At 43.2% G+C, this 19,600-nt stretch overlaps 1 protein-coding gene across 3 annotated transcripts in view; it reads left to right on the top strand.

Annotated features, from left to right (window-relative positions):
* Nucleotides 1-2,124: 2,124 nt before the first annotated feature.
* The window catches only part of CDH8 (cadherin 8), a 154,312-nt gene continuing 136,836 nt past the window's right edge, over nt 2,125-19,600 (top strand). For 2 of the 3 annotated variants that reach the window (XM_039698415.1, XM_039698414.1), the window contains exons 1-2: nt 2,328-2,458; nt 18,103-18,549. In XM_039698415.1, the coding sequence (XP_039554349.1) occupies nt 18,298-18,549 (252 nt within the window). In that variant the 5' untranslated portion in view covers nt 2,328-2,458; nt 18,103-18,297. Of the gene's footprint in view, nt 2,459-18,102; nt 18,550-19,600 lie in introns of all 3 variants that reach the window. The other variant, XR_005626453.1, reaches the window with a different exon arrangement.

Raw genomic sequence — 19,600 nt, 5'->3', positions numbered from 1 at the left:
AAACTCAACTTTTAAGCTGCACTTGGAGGTACAACCTCTACCATTAGCTTTCTTCCCACACACAGCTGTGCTGCCTATTTAAAGCAAGGACACGAGGGCTCCTTTTAGGAAGAACTTTTATTCTTGGTTGCTTCCTTTAGGTGTTTTTAATAGAAATTAAAACAAGGTGTGCAACCACTCTTACTGAAACCTAAAAGAAATTTGAAAACTGGCATTAATTCCCAAGAGTAAAGCCAGGTTGAGCATCCTCATGCTTTCCTAGTGACAGGATCTGTATTTTCACTGTGTTGTTCAGTTGGTGGAACGATAGGGGAGAAAAATTCTCTTTGCCTCAACAGAACCCCAGGTAAAAGGAAACCACATTTCTGATTTTATCTATTGCACTGCCAAGTGTTTTGTATTTCCCTCAAGGCTCTCTGCCTGCTTCAAGTATTGGGTATTTTCATATCCATCCTCCTCCAAGCAATCCTCCCAGGCTCACAGCTCAGAAAGTAAGTGCTTGGGCTGAGGGAAACAAAGCGATAGTTAGATGTTTCTTCATTGACCTTGAAAAATGGCACATTCTGGGTGCATTTTGCTACATCCCCATGAGTCTGAGACTTTTCAGGAGGATTTGTGCAAGTAGAAATGCACCTGTTATCTGCACTAGCTTGCATTTAGTCAAGAAAAAGTCGAGCAGGTAAGACCTACACATGGAGGGTCTCATGCATTGTCATGTACTCATAGGGTCAGCATGTAAAATAAGATTAATAATTATGGAACTAAATCATATGGTATTCTTACTATATAGCAGAATATTAGGCTCCACTTTCTGCAATCCTAGGTAGATCTTCAACAGAGTAGTCATCTTATCTTTTGCTTAAGGTGGAGAGGTTTGCAGGTGCTCTGGAGGTTCAGATGACCAGCCCTTTATAAAGGAAGTTGAGCAATGAACCTGCTTTGTTAATGTAGAACCACAGAGCACGTTCATTTCAACCACACCATCCTGCTGGTCATGGAGAGCAGGGGAAGGATGGAATTGAGGGTGATCAAACTTCCCCAACAGCAGCAGCCCAGTGTGGAGCCAGCCCTCCATTTCGAGAGTCCCTGCCTGCACCTGGCCACGTCTACACCTTGTGCTCTCACCCCTTCCCCTCCGGCAAGCATCACACTTGGGGAGGATTCAGAGCTAGCATGTATTATTAAAAATAATACATTTAATCTGCTAACAGACAATCCATGCAACACGACAAGGAGAAAAGCTCGGTGGATGAGGAAGGTGGGCAGGGGATGGCAGCGGCCTGTCCCTCGCGGGGTGCTGCCCGCGCTGTTTGTCCGCCTCGGGTGGGACGAGCCCCCTCCAGCTCCGCAAAGCCAAAGGCGGTGGCGATGCCCAGTGCTGGGCCCCCTGAGCCTGCAGGCAGCGCTCCAGCAGCCGGGGCTGTCGGTCACAAAGAGGATTTGGGGACGGGCCGAGGGTCAAGGACTTACTGCGCGGTGCTGCCTCCATCCAGCTGCGCGGAGCTCGCCTGGGCCCGAGGCCACCGAGGCCGCAGAGAGCCTCGAACCGCCCGCAGCTCCCCGGGGCGCGTTGGGAAAAGCCTTTGTGAAGGATGTGTCCTGTGCCCAGGGCGCCCGCCCGCAGCGCCGTCGCACGGAGACGAGCGGCTGCCCGCGGCCCATCGGGGCGCTGCCGCAGCCACCCGCGTCCCTCTCCCGGCGGCCTCCCCTCAAAGCACGGGGGCGGGACGGGACAGGACAGGACAGGGGGGCTCCTCCTCGCCGGCGCTCCGGGCACGTCCCGGCCCCGGCGGGCGCGTCCCCGGTGGCCCCGCTCCGGGCCCGCCCGGTGCCCACCCCCGCTCGCCCTCAGCCCTCCCTCCCTCCCTCCCTCGGTGGCTCCCGGGCGGCCGGAGGACATGCCCCGGCGCGGAGTTGGCGGCCCGGGCGCCCGGCAGGAGCGAGCGGCGCCGCCGCCCCTGGAAAAGTTGTGTGCCTGCCGGGGGGAAGGCGGGCAGCGGAGGGAGGGGGAAAACCACCACCCCAAAGTGCTTACACGAATTTCCCAGCGCTAGACCTGCCTCCGAGATCAGCCCAATAAGAGCTGTCAGGGGAGGCTCCCGGCTCACTTTTCCACATCGCTTCACAGTTACGTTTGGCAGGCAGGCAGGCACGGCAGCGCGCTCAGCCCCGGAATTAGCGGATTTATTTGGAATATCCCTGCTTTCCTGGAGACGTGCGGCTGCCGCTGGCTCGTGCGAAGGGAGAAATTAATAACTGCACCCCAGCATGCAGGCACAGAGACCCGGGAAGCCCAGCAACCAGCGGCTCCGCCAGCATCGGCAGCCTCGGAAAGCATGAGGAGAAAATCTGGAGCACCCTGCCTGTTCCCAGGGACCGGCTGATGGTTTTTTACCTCGCCCTTTCAATCCGTGCGTGAAGTGGCTGTGGGCGAGCGGCTCCCTTGCTCCTTGAAAGAGTGAGTATTCATTTTATTCAGACAATTTGTGGCTGGCTGGCAGAGGGCTCTCGCTCCGTGGGTTTCTGGCTGACTTGGGCTCTGTGTGCGTGCGAGGTGCGCTGGGCGAGCGCTTCCCTCGTCCGTAGGTGCGGTATTAGACTGAACTGGGGTCCCTCATTAAGTCGGATGTTTACGAATTGCCGATAATTGACATGTCGTGGGATGCTTGTTAGTATTTTTTATTATCATTTTTATTCTCCCGGGAGAAGAGGTGGTGGTAATTGCATTTGTCTTCCCGCTTGTTGGTGTTTTTTTGGGGAGGTTTATTTTTCCTTCAGTTCTACAACCCTCCTTGAAAGAATCAGGAGGACTTTGGATCACAGAGGGTTGCTTCTAAGGCTGGCGAACCCGTTTCTTCTCCTTGTTTTCTTATTTAGTACAATAAGTCTCTGGGCTATTTCACTGTGTTGAATAGATGCAGGGCTGCATTCATGCATTGAAATAGATTGCAGTTTTCGTGCTGAGAATAAAAATCACCCACCAGCCAGATATGTAAATGAGGGAGGAGGAGGCTGGAAGAACCTTGAGGGGGGGAAATCCCCCCAATTTATTATCACCTTCCTTCACCACAAAGCTTTGCACCCCCTAAGTAAGTAAATAAATAGGAATGGCTTCATAGCTTCCTTTCGTAGTTTGAGAGGGAAAAGCATCGCAGAAATACTGCTCTTGAAAGCTGCGATGGCAATGAATCTGTAGCCATAACTAGCCAGGAGTGATCCCTGTCCCACAAGTTGTTTTCCTTCCCATCCTTTGGCTGGCTAAACAGAGGATGCACCCAGCCGAAACTTGGGAGCGGGAGCAAGCCGCTTAGCCCCAGCCGCTCGATTGCTGCCAAGGCTCCCAGAGCAGAAACGCAGGAGCCTGCAGCCCCCTGAAGCTGCTGTGCCACCAAACGCTTCGTCTTCTCTTTGAGGACGGCAGAGGAGGAGCACATCCTTCTGTTCTGCTGGGTGGCAGCAGCCCAGCCGGAGCCCCGAGCCGCCAGGCAGCATCCCCGCTCGGCAGCGCCAGCGCCGGGGGCACCGCAGGGCTTCGGCACGGGAGCCTGTGGCAGCCTCTGGGCGGGTAACAGAAAAGGGATTAATTCAGATCCTTATTTAGGCTCTGCCTACCGCCATGAAGGTGACACTACTTAACACAGGCAGGAATTCCTTCGCGGTTCGTCGCCGTTCAGTCGTGTCTTGAATTTGTCTCGATTCAAACAGTTTGCGTTTAGTAGCAGACTAAATAGAGTGGAATCAATCCAACCTGGCATTTAACGGCGCTACGCAGACCCGCTGGCGTTGCCAACAGGTATCAAACTGTAGCCTGGCTCGCCTCCCTTTCAGACAGGCACAAACACTCTCTGTTTCACGCAAGCGAGTCTGTCTCTCCTCTCCGAGAGGGGAGGAAACACTCATGCAACTTTTATAAAGGCTGACACCTCGGAACAGCCAACTTGAGCACATAGACGGCTCGTATCGCGGACAGGTGTTTTTTGGGAGGTGCTGATGGCAAGGACTCAAACAGCGACAACTGTTTATTGTTCCAAATGGAACGTGTTAGCGCTTAATGGCAGGGAAGTTAACAGCTGCTCACTTCAGTTTCAATTAAAGAATAGAGCTGATAATACCAAAGCTATAGATAAAGAATCCTCTTAACTTCACTCATCCTCTTTTGGAAATTCTTCAAGAGTTTCTCTGCACCAAGGATAAGGAGAAATACACCGTTCTCTTGTATATTTCCCCTCTATGTTCAATACTAGACTGCTGTGAACAAGTAGAGACTTCACAATAGGCTTCTCAGTATATATAAGTAAATAATAAATAAATTCAGAAGAGTGGGAAATTACTCTCGGGTGCATTTTAGCTGTCTTAAACAAGATGGTGAATCTTCTGGAAGAAGTTAGTATTTGACATACCCATTTGGCATACCCATAAAATCTGATACCACCAGAACCCAAAAGCTCTCTGTAGTGTTACCTCCCAGCCTAATTGTATGGATGGTGGTGACAGAAGAACCCTAGGAAGGGAAGTAGTTATTACATGATATTTTCATCCTTTAAGCCTTATTGTTCCACCTCACTGCTTACAGAAGGAGCACAGCTTTCTGGTAGCTTCCTCTAAGCTATTTATTAACTCCCTTCTTTTTCCAAACTTGCATCCTGGCTGTGGAGGACTTTGATTTCCATGCTTAGTTGTAAGCTGAGGGCCTTCAGTGCCCTTGGAGATTGAGGCATTTCATGTAAGTTGGTTCTTAAATTATCCAGGTGAGCAATTTGTTAACTGGGTGGGCTGCTAGCCAAGAAACTAACTTTGGACATTTTCTTCAATATTAAAAAATCAATACCACTCCGTGCGCCTGCTTAACAAATGCAGCTGGTTTTAATAAGAAGTATGGCTGTATATGACAGCTACTCCTTTTATGCCTTTCCTTAATAAAACAAGTCTTAATCTCTGTGAGGTGAGGTAGAATCCTTCTTAGATGAAGTCTCTCAGTGCTTTTTGAATGTTATTTAGTCATTCCCATCAGCTCCTGCTACAGAAGTCCAAAAAAGAGCTGTAAAGGGGGAAGTAGTCCCACAATCAGATTTAAATTCACTTTTTTTGTGAAATTTGTTATCTTTTTTTATATTTTTGTCATTTGTGATCTTCAGGATTTTTCCAATAACATTGCACCTTTGTCAAATCAATGTATCGATCTCTGGGCACTTTATTTGCACCACTGTTAACATATGAGTCATTGTCTTCTCTAAAAAAAAAAAATCCTCCCTTATTCAGGATGTAGAACCATTTCAAGTGAAAAATCACAGTCAGCCATGGACATAAATTTAGGTCTGTTAGGCCCCAAAGCTCTTCTTGAATTTTCTTTCTATTTCCTCTCACAGAGTTGCAGATTTAATCTTTTAAATCTTGGCTTAGGAAGACCATTCCTACGGACTTTAGCTGGGACCTTTTTGGACATTTATTGAAAATAGGGGCCTGGAGCCCTCCCACTTGATCCTTGGTACATACAGATGATTTGATTTCCAAAACCTGAGGGATGTTAAAGAGAGAGAAACACTGATCTCTGAGATTATGGACAAGTAGGGATGTGAACATGCCCTGTAATTTCTCGGAGCTGTGTATTTCCAAGTGATGATTGTGCATGTTTTGTGACAGAAAGCAACTGCTCATGCAGGTATTTTTATAAATCCCCTATACCTATCAGATATCCCACATGTCAGCAATATTCCCTTTTCATCTCAATATTATTAAAGCCTGACCTACTATTAATACAATTGTGTGCTTGTAGTATACACTAAAGTGGTATCATAAGAGTCTTTCATCTATGAGTATAAAATAATAAAACCTAAATTCTTTCAGTGGGAGGCAAATGCTACAGCAATTTGAGCTTGGAGCATTTTAAGCATCATTGCTACCGTAAGATCACATCAATAGAATTAAATTAGATCATGGAAACTCAACATTTTTCTTAGTGTTGTTGCCATAGAAAAGGTGGCTCACTTCAGAGCTTTCGGAACATAACTATTTGAGCAGTAGACAGACAGAGAACAAAATAAAGTCCAATTTGAGATTACAAATGTGTGTCTATATATATACACACATTTATTTTCCTCTCCTTTGTTCTAGAATCTGTCCAGCATGTTTCTCATTTTGTCAACCATGTAAATAACATCAACTTAGTGGCATTTCAACTGCATTAATAAAATTTTGTTCCCAAAATATATTGGGTACTGATGGTAGCTGGAGTAGTAAGTAAAAGCTGAAAAGAAAAAAAATAAAATCTGTGAACCAGTTCAGTTACCAACAGATAGTGTTTTACCTGGAATCAGATGCTAAAAAATCTGATTTCCACCTGCCTTAGCCATGAGGGCAGCCTTTATCCACGGGTTGGTTGCAGTGATAGCACTCACAGAATTGATTTGCCAAGGTGTTGATCGTGATGTGTCTTGTGGAAATCGTTTGAAATTGAGAATGATGAACACCCTTTACACACCCTGGCTCAGATTTGAGATCAGCAGTGTCTCCCAGTCCCAGATCTGGGAAGGGGAAGCTCCCATGGGAAGTGTCTCCTGTATCCTGTGGTGCCCAAGCCCTAGACAAGCTCACGGAGGCGTTTCTCAGTGTGTCTTTGCAACAGATATGGAAGTTGAAAACATTATGAAAACAGTCTTGGCAGTCCCTAGTTCACAGCTTCAGCTTTCGTGTACATTCACCCAAAGTGGCTTTTTCCAGGGAAGCAATGCTCAGCCTCATTTGAGAACTTCCATTTACACTCATTTCCTTTGCAGTCGCTGATGATCAGAATAATATGCACATATTTTACGTTTTATAAAAATATAAATATAAACCATATATTTTTGTACATATATATATTATTTCAAAGCCCTAAATACTACAGCAAACCGAGAGCAGGCACTCAAGAGGAAGTGCAATTCTCTAATTGAATTTTGCAACACTTCAGATGTAACTTTCTCTTTTGGATTAAATGTAACAGCTATGACTGCCCCTTAAGTAATATAGTATCAAAACTTAATGTCACTGAAATTTAGATTGTGTCCTGTGTTTTGGTCTCTGACCTTTACTTTTGTGTTTCCCAAAGTTAGATGAAAACAAATGAATGGGGGGAAACCCCACAAAATCTCAGCTTGGCAACTCCAGAAGAAATAAGTTTAACGTTGGAGAGTCCTAATTCTTTCCAAACAACTCATCAAATTGATGGTAGAAGTGCCATCAAATTCAGTGATGCAAAATTAGAAACCTTCACTTCTAATTTCACATATCTCAGCAGAGATTTGAGGTTTCCTGAAGCCATACTGTATACAGTTAGAAAAGTCCAGATATGTTCAGAATTTTCCCCTTTAAAGATTTTTTTAATGCACACACATGCTCATGCATATGGCTGGAGAGTTTATGTAGCTTTCACTAAGTCATGATATCCAGTCATAATTTATAATCTTAATTTAATTGGAATACATAGCAGGAAAACATGTGGGTTTTTCCTTAAGTATTATATTTTGTTTAATTCTGTAAAGAATAGACAATATTCATTAAACAAGGACATGAAACTTCTGTTGTACATATTTAGATATTTTTTAAAAGGCTGAAAAAGAAGCCCAGAAAGCAAGATATTTATGTCCTCCATTAATATTTAAAGATTTTTTTTCAGGAAGTGCAGGATAAGCACATCCCAGCTGCTGAAAGTCTCCTGATAAACAATGCCCCAGGCAGAGCGCGGTGAACACCTCAGTCTCAGTCGCAGGCCAATCTGTTTGCCTTTTTATGAGCTCTGCATATTTGAGCACAAGTTGCCTCTTGTCCCTTCTCTGGTGGCAGTGCCAGAGGTCCCCAGTGATGGAGTTCACCTTCCGAGGAGGGAGCAGGGCTCTGGCAGCCCCAGCCCAGGGCTTGGTGCAGCGCGCTTCTGCTTCGGTCACGGCAAAACCGCTCTAATTTCTGGGCTGGAGACAACAAAAATTACTCCAGATCGCTTCTTCCTCTTCCTATAGCATGAAAACAGTGCTGGTGCAACTGTTTTTCTTCTGTTTAAGTTTTTGGACCACTCTGGAAGCCTTGTCTGTCTCTCCTCTCCGTTTTGAACCTGCTCATGAGATGATGTTCTGACACGCATCAGTGGAGTGTCTGCCTCCCAGAAAGCCAAACCTTTCTTTTTGTCTAAGAAGTTGAAAGGGAAGGTTGCAATTTCCTTTTGTTCCTCTGTAGAGCTAAAACAGCTGTATTGCCATTTTAACACCTATGGCTTTAGTATCAGCTGTCATGGAAAAATAAATCCACACCAAAAAAAACCCCAATCCAACCAAACAAAAAACCCACCCAAGCAACCAAAACCAAAATGACCTTAAATTATTTTAAATACTTATTTCATTAGGGAGGAAATGTCACCTTCAGCTGCAAACTTCATAGCACTTGCTGTTTCTTTGTCCTGTACCTGAGCATGTGTAGCACACTGGAAGTCCAGAGCACTACACAAAGCAAGGAATAATAAAGAATAAAAATAGTTTGAAGGTTCTGACGACACACTTGGTGGGTTTCTTTAAAAGCATTCTGGTTCCATAAAGTAGTGGCTGCTTCTGGAAAGACTGACAGCTTTATATATAAAAAGTCTGAGTCTTGACAGCTTTAAAGTTGTCCCATATTGATTTTACTATCGAAGAGTAACAAAAATAAGAAATCCTATAGATACCAAGAGAAGCTGTACAAAAAGCATATCACTGGGTCAAGATACTCTTATGTGGTTTGGTTTTTTTAAGAAAGAATTACCCGATAGTAAATATTTGTCAAAAATTATATTAAAAAAAATTAGCTAGTCACATAAAAGAGACTTTGTAGATATGATAAAGTACCATGTTAAGCACACATAATAACAAATAATTTATTATAATAGTAATTGAGATATATTTCAGTGTGATGGATGTTGTCATTTTCTCTCTATCCCAACGCCTCAGTGAAGCTGTGACAAATAAACACCTATATCCTAAAACAGCCTTATCTCCACTCCAGAGCACCAGGTTATGATGTTTCCCAGTTAAAGCACCAAAGTAAGGGAAAGAAAGCAGAGGAATTTATCTTGGAAAGGCTTTTCTAAACCTTCCTTCTCTCTGCCTCTGAAACAGACCCCTAAAACTCAAGTAACCTGCTTTTGGTAATGCTCATCTTCTAGACAGATTAATAAATCCTTCAGTAATTATTAGAGCCCTAAATGCTGAAGAAACTGTTGCATTTCTGTAGCTGCATGTCAGTATTTTCCCAGTGCATGGATTCCCTCAGCTACATCTGATGCAGAGGTTAACACTGTGCCTAAACCAGTCCTTTAGCATTTGACACAAGCTCAGGAACTCAATAACCTACAGAACTGTGCAGAAGACTTTAAAGAGTAGCAGAGCATGACTAAGCTTAAAAAGATAAAGTGACATATCTTTGCTCACTGAATTACTCCGTGTGTGGGTAGGGCAGAGCACCTAAGACAAAAGCAGGAGAAAGGTGGTGCTTGTTGCCATTGCTGCTGAAATAAATAATGCTTTAGGAATCTGCTTTGATTTCCCAGGCAGCCATAAGCAAATTGCCATGAGTTGTACATCAAGACGAACTCGGACAATGGATTTGCACTGGGACTGGCAGGGAGCTCTGACAGCACCAAGGATTTCGTGTAACATTTCCCAGCTCATTTCCCTCCCTGTGCAATTTCACGTGTGTGGCCGAGGGAAAGGATGTGTGGATAATGCTTTAATGCTTTTCTGTGTTACAGCTAACTCCAGGTGACATAACAGTCCCTTAAAATCACTGTTAGTGAAATCTGCTGCAGCTACCTGGGGTAACTGTGCTTTGCAGCAGTGCCTGGGCCGTGCCTGGCCCGGGGTGTGGCTGCTGGCTCTGTGCTGTGTCCAGCCTCTCTCCAGGGCACTGGGCTGTGCTCCCTCCTGATGGAGCCTGCTCTCACACCAGCACATCTGGGGGAGAGGCTTCTGTCCCTAAAACCTTCCAGAACCAATGAATAAAACCACAGCAGGTCACTGTGATTGGATAGCAGGAGTCCACCAGACATTTATTTAAGTAGTTTGCTGTCCCTAATTGCCTGTTTCTCCTCTTCTCCAGAAGTTTTCCTCCACTCAATTTTGTTGATTCAACTATTTCTCAGCTCTCTGAAGTATATAGTGAAACTTCATATGCTTTTTGTCAGCACAGTTGTTCTCAAAACTTCCTGTTGTTGTCCTATAGTTGATGGGTTCTTTAGTTCTGCAATGATCTGGGTTAGAGTCTTGAGAGAAAAGACTTTTTGGAACAACATTTTGTTGCAAATTGTGTTTGTTAACCCACATTTCACTGGCCTGTCTTACAGTGTTGATTGCAAATAGCACAACTGGAGGGACAGTAAACTCTAGTGGAGAAGGAATGGGAATGAAGACCAATTATTGGGAATGTGTAAGCTTGCATGTTGTGGGGGCTGAGGGGGGGTAAGAGCCTCTTAAATGAAAATTGCTCTTGGTGGAATTATGGCATGAGCCATGGCCGAGCCCAGCTCTGTCAGAATGATTTGGTTTTAAAAACACCTTACTATTAAAGGCGTTTAAGTTAACAAGATCATTTTGACAGAACTGGGTTAGGGAGTGCCTGCACACAGTCCTGCTGGCAGAGAAGAGGCAGGAGAGCCTAGCCAGGGCATGCAAGTGGCACTTTGCAGTGGGCACTGCGAGCAGAATCTGAGCCACTGCTGTGGCAGCGTGGCTGATTGCAGCCTCACTCCCTCTTCATCTTGCTCTTGGGTGGAGAACTGCCTCTTATTTGACTGTTTTGTAAGTGAGTAATCTTTACACGAACAAATAATCCTCTGAGGAATAAGTATCTTGCTCTTGGGTGGAGAACTGCCTCTTATTTGACTGTTTTGTGAGTAAGTGAGTAATCTTTACACAAACAAATAATCCTCTGAGGAATAGGCGTTATTATTTATGGCAAGAAGTATTAATTCCTTTGCAGAGGAAAACATGAGCCTGCTGGCTTATCCAAGGTGATTTAAGTCAAGTTCAGGTACAATTTAATAGAGATGTACTGGAAACAGGATGAGCATGGAGCTAAGTTATGCAGGTGAGGATGACACTCTTATTTGTTGGATATGGTGGTTTGATAGTTCTTTTCTGACAGAATTTAGGCTTGTTCTGCTTTAATGGCAAATTAAAAACCACAGTTCTCTTGTAAGTGAGAGGGATGGAGCAGCTCTGCTGGGAGCAAAGGCTGGCACAGCTGGGATTGTTCACCTGCACAGGAGAAGCTTGGGGGTGAGCTCAGGGTGGCCCTGCAGGGCCTGAAGGAGCTGCAGCAAAGATGGAGAGAGACAATTGCCAAGGGCTGGAGGGACAGCACACAGGGAATGGCTCCCAGTGCCAGAGGGCAGGGCTGGATGGGAGATTGGGAATGAGGAATTGTTCCCTGTGAGGGTGGGCAGGCCCTGGCACAAGGTGCCCAGAGCAGCTGTGGCTGCCCCTGGATCCCTGGCAGTGGCCAAGGCCAGGCTGGACACTGGGCTGGGAGCAGCCTGGGACACTGCAAGGTGTCCCTGCCATGGCAGAGCGGGAGCTGGATGGGTTTAAAGGTCCTTTCCAACCCAACCCCCTTTCTATGATTCTATGAAGAAGAGTAAGAAGAATTCCTACAAGTGGGACTGGAGTATTAAGACCTTTCATTTCCAACACTGCAAGGTGTCCCTGCCATGGCAGAGGGGGAGCTGGATGGGTTTAAAGGTCCCTCCCAACCCAACCCTTTCTATAATTCTATGAAGAAGAGTAAGAAGAATTCCTACAAGTGGGACTGGAGCATTAAGACCTTTAATTTCTGTTAGTGAAAAGGTAAGGCTCTGTTTCCCAGTTAAAGCAGGGATGAGTGAGGCCAAGATAATCACTCACTGTGAGAAAGCTTTGCATCATTTTGCTGCTTTTGGTGGGAAAGAACCTCCTCTGAATCCTTGAGAAAGTGGACAAGGAAGCAAAAGATGTAGTGTAGCCAATACCTAGAGAGGTAAAAACAAACCTAAAAATTTTAAGAAACAAGAAGAGTGTGTAGGAAAAAAAAAAAAAAAGAAATCAAGAGATATTGCAAATCTGTGGGGACAAAAAAAAAAAAAGGTAAGGAATGGCACTGGCTGGCACTCTCTAGGTGGTCATCAAATGAAGGCCTGTCATCAATTAATCACTCACTGTGAGAAAGCTTTGCATCATTTTGCTGCTTTTGGTGGGAAAGAACCTCCTCTGAATCCTTGAGAAAGTGGACAAGGAAGCAAAAGATGTAGTGTAGCCAATACCTAGAGAGGTAAGAACAAACCAAAAAAATGCTAAGAAACAAGAACAGTGTGTAGAAAAAAAATATAAAATCAACAGGTATTGCAAACCTGTGGGAACAAAAAAAAACCAACCAAAAACATAAGGAATGGCACTGGTTGGCACTCTCTAGGTGGTCATCAAATGAAGGCCTCTCATCAATTTGAGGTTTCCTGTATTGTAATGAGGATTTGCTTATATTAAATCAGCATCTAAGACAGAAACGAAATATTTAATGTACAAAATATAGTGGATCCTGCAAATTCTACCAAAAAAACTCTTTTGGGCAAGAATCACCATGTTTTCTTTTGGTATCTCTGGAGTAACTCATTTAAAGGAAGCAGTACCCAAGGGTTTTATTTTACCTTAACAGCAGTTATTTAGTAACTCATAAAATCCATCGCAATGAAATAGTGAGGTCAAAGGGCTGAGATGCTGCATATCATCATTGCAAATGAAATAATGAAAAAACGTTACTGCAGTTCTTAAGACAACCCTCCATGTCTCTAGTGTGGAGAAACACTGGAGAGGCTCTAAAACCTTTTAAACTGAGATCATGGTGTAAATCTATGCAATGGCATTGTAATAAAGTGATTTATTTGACCTGATGAATATTCTGTGCTTTCAAAATAAAAAACAATTTTTTTTGGTACAGCTTTTTATTGATCTTACTTTGCTTCTTTTTCAATGGGAAGTTTATACCTTCAATTACTTTTATCAACTTAATTAATCTTTTTAACAAATTACTGCATTCCAGCAGTCACCTTTTAAAGCGACAAGATGATTTAAAAATGATTGCAGTGAAATAAACTCTATTTATTAAAGAAGTGCTTTCCTCCACTCATGCACAAAATGAGCTTTATGTCTCTGTAAGAGTCCACTGCCACACCTGGCTCTAACTCTGTGCAAGGGATGAACTCCCAGCTGAGACTGCGTAGATCTGAGCTCCAGAAGAGGTCCCAGTGTGTATGGCAGTGTTTTCTGAAGCCATGTGCTGGTTCTGTCCTCCTGTTAGCTTATAAACCTCTTGGTAATCACTTTGTGTTGTACTAGACTTACACACTCCATGGCTGAGTTTTATGAGTAGAGTTCAAAGATGCACGTTCCTGTGAACAGAATAATATTTTTCTAAAACTCCATCAGCACAAGGAGTGCAAAACAAACCACTCAGCTTTATCTGTACTTCTCTATAGGCTGTGCATAGAGAACAACATTTATGAATACAGTTTTAAGTTTTTGAGGACATAAGGCAGTTCTTTGAATCTCTGCTCCGTGACATAGTGGAGCATTTTCTTTCATCTATTTGCTACATTAAAGACATTCTTTATATTTTAAATATCACTTTCCCCTCTCAGGCATGAATGGTGAACTAAAGCTGTTTTGTAAACAGCTTTGCTGGATTAGAGTTGATCTGGAGTTGTATATACCCAACAGTGTGCAGGGAAACCACTCAGAAGATCACTAAAGTTTTGTTTAAGGCAACAGCCCAAGGCCACCTGAACATGTAGAGATTAAAAGCAAAAATTATACTTTTATCAACACCAGCAAAATCTTGATGAAGATGGAGCACTGCCTCCAGCCCTATAAGATGGGCTTTATGGTCCCTCCCAACCCAACCCATTCTATGATTCTGTGAAATACACTCCTGAAGGGCCACGTGCTTCTCTTCTTTTTGTTGCTTAGAAAAATGTCATTCTGGCTTCACTGGAATAATTTTGCTATCATCCCATACTCACCATTGCTTTAGACTGTGGCATAACATAAGAAGGGAAAGTGCTACTGTGCCTCAGCTTCTGGTCTTCCTTGATTTCCAAGTCTGCCTTTACATATGGCTTTCAGTATGTTATGGCTTTTAATATGTTGTCATAGCCTTGTTTAAGAGCCCTGTGATCCCCTCCTAATCCAGAGGATTACAGTTAAACTGCTTGGTACTTCTCAGTTTTCCTATTAGCCAATGTGAAAATTGCTGGGCCACATATTTAAAATGGCTTCCATCAGCTCCCAGCCACACACATGGTGTTCAGCTCCCAGGAATGGGGCAGAAAAGTAATTTCCAGATTTGGTAAAGAAACCCGGGGGCAATGCCACTTCCATGCATTGCATAAAGTGTATACCCTGTGTGGATAGATAGAAGGTAGGAGACTAGAGATAGTGGTGAAAGTAATCTCACCCGTAAAGGGTTACAGCTGTGCCAATTATCAAGCATTAAGAACAAGCCTGCCATTAATAGGCCACAGCTGGATCCATTTAAGAGGGGTATTATAAAAGAGCAGGTTGGCTAATCGAGATGAAGTTTGTTGGCTGTGCTGAGAAGAAGAAAAAGTCAGTGCTGTGGGGAGCTGCCCATGAGAAACCACCGAGCAGGTATGAAACCTTTGCAATAAGATGGCAACAATTGGATAGGATGGCAACACCCTGAGTCACTGACAGAGCCTGAATGAGAGTCTGTTTCTCAAATAACTCTTAAAAGGCTCCTGCAGTCCAGGTTGACCTGTGGAGTATAGAATGCAGGGAGCCCCTGACACAGGGAATGACTGGCATCTGATTCCATGATTCAGAATGCTGAACAATTGCTTTATTAAAACTATACTATATGACATTAATACTTATTATAACTATACTAAAGAGATACTATACTACCAAGAATACTAAAGGAAAACCCATGACTCTTTGAGACAGCCAGGACACAGCTTTGACCCAACTGGCCAAGGAAACAAAACAATCCTCAGCAGAATCCAACTGACAAATCACTTCAGGTAAACAATCTCCATAACACATTCCACATGTGCAAAAACAACAGGAGCAGCAAGTAGAGATAAGAATTGTTTTCTCTTCTTCTCTCAGTGCTTCTCCAGGAAAAACCCTGGGAGAGAAAATTGTGTCTCTCTCTGTTCAGAGAATGTGAATACCACAGTGGAGAACTTTATTCAGCTCAATAGTTCCACACTGATCACATTCCTCTGCACAACTGGGATGTGCCAAAGTCCCTTTGGGATTTTTCCCTTTGCCCTGCACTGCCCAACTTTGCTGCCAGTGCTCAGAATCTCCCAGCTGTGAGTGCTCTGAGCTTGTGTCACTGTGCTGCTCACAGGGCTGTCTCACTGAGGGGGGGTTAATGGCACGGTGTGTGCATTGCTAATATTTCTGATGTGCTTTGGACTCGTTTGCCTTAAGGTATTGCTGAACACACAGCTTCCGTGAGGACAGCCCAGTCACAGTGAATCTTCTGTATTAGTGTGAGTGGATAGGACCTAAATTTGATTGGAGTAAATGAAGAGTAACAAGCAGGAAATCTGGGGGAGGAACTGAGGAGGGATGCACTGAAATGAACTTAATGCTTTCTAAGGATTGAGAGTGGCAGTGTGAAAACCAAATATCCCGTTCTTTCTTCAAGCAAAAATGGTTCTGGGAATGCCATATTGTTTTATGTCATTTATTTAATTTCTTTTAGAAGGCAGGCTGTGGGGATTAATTAGTAATTATTTTCAAAAAGTTTCTTGAATATGAAAGGAAGCGTTTTATTATTATTTGGTTGTGTTGATAAAAAGAACTATACCAACTTGTGCTGCAAGTGTAAGGAAGTCAGTCATGCCCACTTGGGTCCTTTTCTCTGAGGGGTTTTTGGAGTTTATATACCAAGTGGTTTTTCACCCAGAAACAGTCACTTGAAAAAGAGAAGAGTACATCACATCTTGCTCTGTTCAAGCCTTAAAAAGGACCCTCAAGTTGTGTTTTCAGTTTCTGCCCCCCATTTTGAATTTAATGCTGGGTGTTTTTGAAGATGCTGTCTCTTGCACTTTTTACAATGGTTCTATTTCTCCTGTGTTTTGATTCTGGCTCCATTGAAGAAATCGGAAAAATCTGTCTCCTGGCAGGCACAGGCACCCACTCATCCATTCAGATATAAAGAGGATCCCATCTGAGCAAAACCAATCACTTTGACTGAAATTTGGCTGTTTCTCTCTTTCCATACCTTCTACCCCCAAACATGCCTCTGGAAATCTCTGTTTAACATGTGCAAGAAAGCAGCAGCAGTAAACTCCATTTAATTCTCTGGACTGAAGAGGCTTTTCAGAGGGTGACTGATGCATCCCATCATTAGACTGTTTGCTGCTCTTCCTTTTCTGGGATTAAGAGAATGTCAAGACATTTAAAGCCTCTCACTTCTCTCACATTTTCCCCAAAACTTCCTCTCAAGAGCTTGCTGTATTCTCTGATTCCTTTATTTCCACCCCAGTTGGCAGTGAGGCCTATAAAGCTCCAGGTTCTCCTGTAATGGATATTCCCTCATTCTGGATGCATTGTCAAAGCACTGCACTATTAGCTCACCATTCTTCCATGCTGCTTGAGAGATTGAGTTTCACTTTGCTAGCAGCTCCTCTCCCCTTCTAACAAGACAAGTTTCTCACAGTTTCAGGTTTTCATGCAACAGATTTCACAGTTGCTTTGGCAATTACTGAAGTTTAAAATAAATACTTTCTACATTATTTGCTTTTAAAAGAACCAGCTGACTTTTACTGGTCATGTAAAAGGTGTTCTGCATGTTTTATGCCATAAGTGTGTATGAACCTTAAAAAAGAACAACAAACCACCCCTACCCTCCCCCCACCCCAAAAAAACCAACCCAACTAAGCTCTCAGGATTTTCATAAATGTGCAACACTGTGAATCAATCTTAAAGTAGAAAAAAACCAGCTTAAAACACAGTGTAAGCTTAAGAATTGGCATTGCTACTCTCTTGTATATAGTGGTTTCTCCTGAGATTGTTTGGATATGAATCAAAGAAAATTTATCAAGATAACTCCATAACCCTGTAATTGCAGCCCTTCTCTCTGAGCCCCATCCCATCTAGTTTTCCATGTGATCTATGGCTGCATTTCTGCATTTGCCCATCCCTTTGGCATCAGCCCTGCTATGTTAACTTGCCTTTCCATTTCAAGGAATATTTGCTCTGAGATGAAACGTGGTGTGACCTTTTAGTACATCAAAGGGTGGGCAAGGAAAGAAAGACAAAATGCTCCCAAGTGTCCATCTAGGGAAAATGTCTTTGAAGTGAAACATGACTGTGTTCTTTCTCCGAAAGTGAAGGAGAGACAGTGACACCGGTAGTGCAGAGGTGCATAAATGAGTTTCCTGAGGTCCTGGTAGTGGTCTGGTTTGGCAGTCATGGATTTCACAGAGGATTTAGCAGTGCTGTTTCTCTGCTGGGCTGTGAGGAGTTTTCTGGGCAGTGGTGCTGCTGCAGAGAGGTAATGGTAAACAGACAATGGGCTGCTGGAGACTTGTACACTCAGGAGAAGTTTGGTTTTTTCCCTTGTGGAGGAAAGGAGCATAAGAATGCAAGAACATGATTTTGATTTTCTTACATGACAGAATAGGTGTTTGTAATTGACCACATTAACAGTGCAGGGTAGTGAGAAGTTGGCAGCTTCTTCAGACCCTCAGATGAACTGCAAGATCCCAGAATGGTCTGGGTTGGGAGGGACCTTCAAGATCCTCCATTTCCACCTTCCTGCCACAGGCAGGAACACCTTCCACTAGACCAGGTTGCTGCAAGCCCCATCCAATTCTTAGGCCTACATATTTTCCTAATTGTGTGTAATCATTTATCTTGGTGTTTCAGGCAATGAAAGAATACAGAGAGTCAATTTAACTATGCAATAATATTATGAACTACAAATTTAAAACCTAACATGGCTTATTTATGATGTAAAAGTAAATAAGATATTTCAGAGTGCTTTCCTAAGCTCTTTAGTCACTGATTTGAACTTTTCTTTTCTTCTTTCCCCCACCAGGAATCTTTAATGACTGGAAAACTCAATGGATCATGTTTTTCTCATCTAAGCTATTTTTACATTGACTGTGCTGTAAACACATGGAGGAGCTGTAAGTAAATGTTCTGTACTGCGTGATGAATTGGATTGCTACAGTCTGGAGGAAAGCAAAATAATAATTTCATTTCTGCGGTGATTTGCGTAGCGTGTGGTACGATGCCAGAAAGACTAACGGAAATGCTTACGGATACATGGACTCCATTAATAATATTATGGATTACTGTCCTTCCTTCCATTTATATGGCTCCAATGAATCAATCTCAAGTACTACCAAGTGGATCCAGTACAGGACTAAAAAGGCTAAATGAAGAACAAAGAGTTTTGCACCGTTCCAAGAGAGGCTGGGTTTGGAATCAAATGTTTGTATTGGAAGAATTTTCTGGACCTGAACCAATCCTAGTTGGCCGGGTAAGGCAAGATTTGGGTTTTTTTCTCTGAGTGTATAAATGTGTGACATGAGAAGGTCCTCAGTCATTCAGGCTCTTCTAAGGAATTTCAGACTGAGGTGCTTTGTGATTCCAAAATAGTTCTCTAATATCCATAGATTTGTGCTTTAAATGTTCCTGATTGTAAGGACACAATTTCCTAGTTAGCTAACCTGCTACTTCCAACAAAAATATGCATATTTCATTTGTCAAAAAAACCCCACAAGCATGTTCACATCCTTTCTTTTGTATCATTAGTCACCACTCCTCACCTCTGTCAGCTGAAGATATTTTACCCAAGCAGCTCTTTGCAATATGTTCCTGTGCATTCCTAAAGGTTGTTACACCTATAGGTCATGTTCTATCTCCAGTCTGATGAATCAAGTTGTTTATGCTCTGAGGATTTTTAAAAAAACAAGAACCAAAAAAAGTGTGGACTGTACAGCAAATTATGAGGTCCTAGTTTATATGGAGGTCTATGCACACATATGAAATAACATTATTGTCATGGATTTTTTAATTTAATGTCAGTGTTAGGAAGATAACACAAGGCAAATCATCATATTTTTCAGTGTCACAGCTTTTCTGCTGCCCTAAAGCTTTGCTTGTTGCCATGCATTAGTTTATTCTGTAGCCTGCAAAACTCAGGGTGTTACCTCCAGTCAGTGAATCAGCCTTGCACTTGTATGAGCCATCTGTATCCATCAGGGATGAATTATCCTCAGAATTATTCTTAGAAAAGAATGATCTGTTCATAAATGCATGTTTGCAGTGAGCAGGTATAAATACCTTAATTGTTTATCACTAAAGTTCAATTCCCTCTGAACAACCAAGTGCACTATTGTCTTACTAGGTGGCTACTGAGGTTGAGTAAAAAAATAATCTAGACAAAATGATGGATAACAGTTAATTTCATGGTAATCTTGGAATTTCTATGGATAAATTAATAGCATATAGTATAATATAGGGACTTTCAATAGCTCTATTCTGTTATTGAAGAGAACATAGATCAAGTGCATTCCCAAATCTTCCCT

The sequence above is a fragment of the Passer montanus genome, unplaced genomic scaffold (genome assembly GCF_014805655.1).
Source record: "Passer montanus isolate IOZ18808 unplaced genomic scaffold, ASM1480565v1 scaffold124, whole genome shotgun sequence".
Classification (NCBI taxonomy): Eukaryota; Metazoa; Chordata; class Aves; order Passeriformes; family Passeridae; genus Passer; species Passer montanus.
This window is presented reverse-complemented; position numbering and strand designations above follow the sequence as displayed.